The sequence below is a fragment of the Vigna radiata genome, chromosome 8 (assembly GCF_000741045.1).
Source record: "Vigna radiata var. radiata cultivar VC1973A chromosome 8, Vradiata_ver6, whole genome shotgun sequence".
NCBI lineage: Eukaryota > Viridiplantae > Streptophyta > Magnoliopsida > Fabales > Fabaceae > Vigna > Vigna radiata.
In genome coordinates this window covers 2116644-2123059 of record NC_028358.1, presented here as the reverse complement: position 1 = coordinate 2123059, position 6416 = coordinate 2116644, and the positions used below count along the sequence as shown (strand labels likewise).

The 6416-nt window shown below is 34.3% G+C and overlaps 1 protein-coding gene across 1 annotated transcript; it reads left to right on the top strand.

Moving 5' to 3' along the window:
- Positions 1-1972: 1972 nt before the first annotated feature.
- On the top strand, positions 1973-2572 carry LOC106770042. Its single transcript, XM_014655863.1, has one exon. The coding sequence runs from the start codon at positions 1973-1975 to the stop codon at positions 2570-2572; it is 600 nt and encodes a 199-aa protein (XP_014511349.1).
- Positions 2573-6416: the final 3844 nt, after the last annotated feature.

Genomic DNA, 6416 nt, shown 5'->3' with positions numbered 1-6416 from the left:
TGTTACAACACATAAGCTACAATAATGTTGCGACTTATGGCTTGTGTTTGGTTATTGAGAGAGTCTTCTGTCTATTAGATTTCAAGCCGTGACATAAAATCTTCATAAACAAATTTAATTAATAAATTTTAAGTGCGCATATAAATTCTCCTTTTTAAACTACTCTACCTTTAGGAAATTTTTCTCATGAACTAATATATATGTTTTCCCTAATTTTTTTTCTTAAAGTATTTATTATCACACATTAGCATTTATCTTTTATTATTACATGTGTTTTATATATATTTTTTAATTAAGTTTCGAATCCATTAATTAGATATTTGTACTTTAAATTTTTTCGTGAATATGATTATTATCTTGTACCAACGTCTTATTTCTTTTCATTGATTAACAAATATTAGATTGTGAAATTATGGTTACAATAAAATGACAAGTTGCTTTTATTATCTACATTAATTATAATATTATTTTATATTCGTTACAAAATGGTATATATCTACCGTACTTATTTTAAAAAATAAGAGTAGGTCAAAAAACTCTGAAACAGAAACAAAAATAAAAATACTGATATCAATATTTCATTGAAGAAAATGAATTAACTTTTGTGAAAGACTACATTAAGTAGAGTTATTAAAATTTGTGACTTTTACAGTAATCCTGGCGTGGTTCAATTTCCAAAATATTGGAAAACAGATTTCAATAATGTAAAAACAACTTCCAAAACTTTTCTCAATAAGAAATCCGATAAAGTGCGTCTACCAAGTCCGAAGTTCATAAGAATTACGTAGAAGTAAAAATATTACTTAAATTTTCATACGTATAAATGTACATTATTCAATAACGTAAAAACAACTTTCAAAGATGTTTGTTTTTCATGGATACCCAATCGTTTGATCTTCCAAAGTAAAAACCAAATTGTTTGCTTTTGTTAGTGCTATTGTTGAAGCATACAAGTTATTGGAATGGAGAACCAGAATACAAGTATAGAAATGTTTGGGAAGTTTACATGGACCATTAGGAACTTTTCCACCTTAGACTCCAAGAAATTGTACTCGGATACGTTTTCTCTCGACGGCCACACATGGTGCTTTATTAAATTACTGCATACGGTACATGTTTCACTTTCATACGTTTTCATCCTTTTTTTTTCTCATTAAGTTTGGAAACTTTGCTTTTAGGAGGATTCTTATATTTCCAAAAGGGAATAATGTGGACTTTTTGTCAATTTATTTGGATGCTGCTGTTGCTACTATGCCTCATGGATGGGAAAAATTTGCAAATTTCAAATTCATTCTGATTAATCAGCTCAATGACCATAGAAATATAATAAAAGGTATATTTCACACTTATCTCTCATGCTGATATTTGAATGTATTTTTTAGGTGAGTGAAACTGTTTTCCTGATAGCAATTTCATAATTTCACACGAGGACTCTCCTCTGGACGTGTTTTTAAACTCCTGGAAGAATCAAATCCTTTAGCTTCTGATGTGTTTTTCTCATTTATCTTTTTTTTATATATAAGTTTTTCCTTAATACTTCAAAATCAACCTTTTCTTGTCTATTAATGTTATTGACATGTAGTACAAATTATCCAAAATGGTTTGATAGAAATTCGTAAGTGGAAACCATTTTACTTAAGAAGTAGACATGATCAAGTATTACTAAATAGTATTACATTGGGCAAAGGATGCAACAAAATGTTTTCACTCCTTTTTGTTGAATCTTTCAGTCGAATAGAACTTAATAATATTTTATCAATATATATTTATTTGAGGATCTTATGATTTTGTTTAAACTCGATATCCAACTGACGCTTGATGTATAAATTTGTTAGGAGATAGCCATACATTCAATTCAAAGCAGAGTGATTGGGGTTTCACTTCTTACATATCTTTGGATGAACTTTGGAACTCTAGTAGCGGGTTCATTTTAAATGATACTTGTATAATTGAAGCTCATATATTGGTTCATATGTTAGAGCATGATAAACAAGTTGATAAATCAGTGAGGAACATCGACAATAAGCTTGTTGAAAGCATTGAGAATCTTTCACCCATGGAAATGATTTCAACCTCATCCTTTGGTGAGGTGCNGGATTTTAGGGGCATAGGAAAAGTAGAAAAAGATTTTATTCCTCTATTGGAAGATGTTTGTTCAAGATATCCCTCACTTCTGGAGAGTAACAAGTGCAGAAGTCAAAGATATAATGAATGGGCTTTAACAGCTTTGGGTAGAGTTCTTCATTTTCTCAACACTAAAAAAGTGAGAGATATGGACGATGATGCTTGCAATCATCTCCAAACTTTATGGGAGGAACTTCACACCTTTGGATTTGATTTGGTATGGCTGAAACCTCATGTTCAATCTGCCTTAAATATGAAAACTCGTGTTGGAAGAGTTCTTTTAGTGAAAAGGTTGGAGCGGAATGTGACTTCTTTAGAAGAGAAAACAAAGGCTTTGAGGAGAAAGATGATTGCGGCAGAGTTAATTTTTGAAATAACAAGAAGAGACTTGGTGAAAGCAAAAGAAGACTGTGATTTGGACAGTGAACTCGGTTATGGAAAACCATGAATTGCATATGATAATGAGAAATGATGTTGAGAAATGATAACTTTATTCTCTAGTATAGTTATATTCATTGTATGTTTAATAATTGCTACTATGCAGGTAATCTTCATTAAACAGAAAAAGAGTATGAAATTGATATTTAAGGATTCTTTTATGTGTTTATTTTATGATGTCTAGTATATTTCTTGTGTTCATGAAATTGAACTGTTACTATCCCACGAATCTCAATTAACTTTTTCCATCAATTTTTTATTTTATTTGTGATTTCAGTCGTTAATCTCAATTTTACTTTGGAAGACTCTCTAAACCTTTTTCTTATTGAATAAACTTACTACAAAACTCACCTTTTTCAGATTCCAATATTTTTAAGATTTTTCATCTTCAAGTAAATTGTGTTGGCTAGGAAGAGAGAACATGGGAGTACACGCACACATAATTAAAGAATGTCCTGTGTGTACTTTTTAAAATTACCAGAGAAAAGAGTTAATGACTGTTATTTTTAGAGTCAACAATAAAATCCAAAATACAATACGCACCAACAGTATAATATACTTTAATTAATACAACATTTATCTTTAATTCAAGTACTAAAACTAACTATACCTAAATCAGTCCTTAGACTTCTAAATCTGTCTATCTTTAAGGGCTTTGTAAAAACATCAGCTAACTATACTTGAGTGGGATAGTAAGTTAGTTTCAACTTTCTATTGTTAAATTACTCCCTTAGAAAATGAAGTGTGATTTCTTGTGTATGGCAAAGTTACAAAAGTCACAAGGCATACATTTTTGGTATTTAATATCAGAATGATGAGAAGATAACAATTGTAAAATGGAATTGGAAGAGTGTCCTAGTCTATGATGCCATAGTGCACTGTTATGAACTGCATTTACAACAGAAGTTTTTTATTCGGTGATGGGAGAAGATTGTAAAACTTTGTTGTGATTCAAGTTGTATGATTCTTCAAAACAGTACAAATCATCAACCTTCCTAGCTTCTCCAATCATCGTGAGGTGAGACTTCTGAAAAAATAAGCTGTGAGAATCAAAAAGTACTGTCATGCAGTTTATAGTGGAAACAAGTTTAGGAACTGAAATGAGAGAAACAGAGAATTCAGGTACAAAAAGCACATCAACAAGTAGTAAAGCACCTATATGAATAGTCCCTGAAAATGAGGCAATGACAATAGTGTGATTAGGCAGATTTATATGGATTGGTTTTAAACCTGGAGTTAAAGGCTATCTTTTATATAATCTTCATAGCAAAAATATTCTAGTGTCCCACAATGTAATTTTTTATGAGTCTCATTTTCCTTATGCTCCTGAGTCTCAATCCATTTCTCATCACCACAACACTGGTCTTACTGCATCGCAACAGATTTTTGACTCTTTAATTGCATTTGACATACCTGGTTTTGATGTTACCTCTCTCAATACTGGTAATACTGTTGTTGAACCAGTTATGCAATTTAATGATGATTCTAACAATGTTGTGCAAACTATTGATCCCCTTCCTAGAGTTTCAACTCGACAGAGGAAGCCTCCTGCTTACTTATCTGCGTATGATTGCCCTACTCTTTCTTCTACTAACATTTCCTATAGTACTCCTTATCCATTACATTCATATTTATCATATTCCAATTGTTCTAACTCTCACACTGCTTTTTGCATGTCTTTATCTCCTACTGTCGAGCTCTCTTCCTTTAAGGAAGCTTGCCAGCATGATCATTAGCAGCAGGCTATGATTGCGGAAATACAAGCTCTGCAGCGAAATGGCACCTGGTCATTGGTCAAGTTACCACAAAATAAAAAGGTTGTTGGTTGCAAATGGGTCTATAAGACTAAGTTGAATGCAGCTGGTTCCGTAGAGAGACATAAGGCACGTCTTGTTGCCAAAGGATTTTCACAGACTGAATGCATGGATTTTTTTGAGACTTTCTCCCCTGTTGTGAAGCTCACCACTGTCAGATTTCTCATTTCCATTACCGTCTCTCGCAATTGGTTCTTATATCAACTTGATGTTGATAACGCCTTTATACATGGTGATTTAGATGAAGATGATTATATGAAACCTCCCCCAGGATTGCTTTTTCCTTGAACCTCATCTAGTTTGTAAATTGCACAAGTCTCTTTATGGCCTTAGACAAGCTTCTCGACAGTGGAATTCCAAACTTACATCTGCTTTACTTTCCTATGGGTTCTCATAGACTTCTGCTGATCATTCTCTGTTTACCTATCATTCTTCTGCCTCATTTATTTCCTTATTGGTTTATGTTGATGATTTAGTGCTCACTGAAGATAACATGTAGGCCATTAATGATGTCAAACAATTTTTACATCATAAATTCAACATCAAAGATTTGGGTTTTCTCAAATTCTTTCTTGGTTTTGAGGTTGCTCGATCACAACAAGGCCTTGTCCTAAATCAAAGAAAGTATTGTTTGGAAATCTTGACAGAATTTGGTTTAATTGGTTGCAAACCTGCTACTTCTCCTTCGAATCCCACTGTTAAGCTTAAGGATGATGAAGGTACTCTTGTTTCAGATCCCACTGCTTACAGAAGATTGATTTGTAAGCTGCAATACTTACTCGCCCAAACATTTTCTTTGTTGTTCAACAAGTTAGCCAATTCATGTCTAAGCCACGACAATCTCATCTTCGTGTTGCCTTCAGAATCTTGAAATATCTCAAAGGTTGTCCAGATCTTAGTTTATTTTATCCTTCTTCCAACCCTCACCGAATTCAAGCGTTTTCGGATTCCCATTGGGCTACTTGTTCCCTCACTTGCAAATCCATCACGGGATATTGTGTCTTTTATGGCCACTGCCTTATTTCCTGGAAATCTAAGAAACAGTCCACTGTTCCTAGAAGCTCTACTGAAGCTGAATATAGAGCTTTGGCTTCTGTTGCTTGTGAACTATAGTGGTTAAAATATATTGCTGATGACTTGCGCCTTGGAATTCCTATTCCTTTTCCCACCTTTTGTGATAATCAGTCTCCAATTCAACTGGCCAAGAATCCTTCTTTTCATGAAGGAACCAAACACATTGAAGTGGACTGTCATCTCATACGTGCTAAGATTCTTGATGGTCTCATTGTCATTTCACATGTTCCTTCCAAGCATCAATTGGCAAATATGTTAACTAAGTCTCTTTATCCTGGACCTTTTTATGATAATTTGTCCAAAATGGGTTTGTTGACAAGGAAGAGTGCCATGAATGAAGTGGTCTTTGTTTTTGGTTTCAAGGGCGACGACCATGTCTCTCTCCCATTGATGGAAATTGCTCTTTGTGAGAAGAGGCGAAATAAGCACCAAAGCTGGGTTTTTCCCAGTATGCAGGTAGAGGGGATGAGCCGGATTCACTAAGGCAGTGTTCGCTTGAACAGATTTTACTGTTCAGAGGCGAATGCGAGCGATGAAATGCAACACGAGTGTTGTTCAGTTTCGAGGATTTGTGCGGATGGAATCAACGGATTTGCGCGATATCAGATTTTTTCTATCACTCGCTCAAATGAGATGATTTGCGGTGAATTGAAGCAATTGTCATGTTTTCCCTCTGTATACCACCTAAACAATTAGGTTATTTGATAGCTGGATATTCGGTTCCAAAAATGTTGTATCCGGATCCACTGCATAGAAGAAATTGAGCTAAACGTAGTATTCAGTTCTGGGTCTGAGTATTCAATTACAGGTCATAGGTTTGTTTGATTTTGTAGATTCACGCAGCCATGCGTTGGTTACCCACGCTTTTTTTCACGCCTTCTGGTTCCTCCTCGTCTTCCTCAACCGCCTTCGCCAACCACCGCCGGAAGGTATGGCTGTTCGGTAGTTCATCCAAGAAACGCGCCT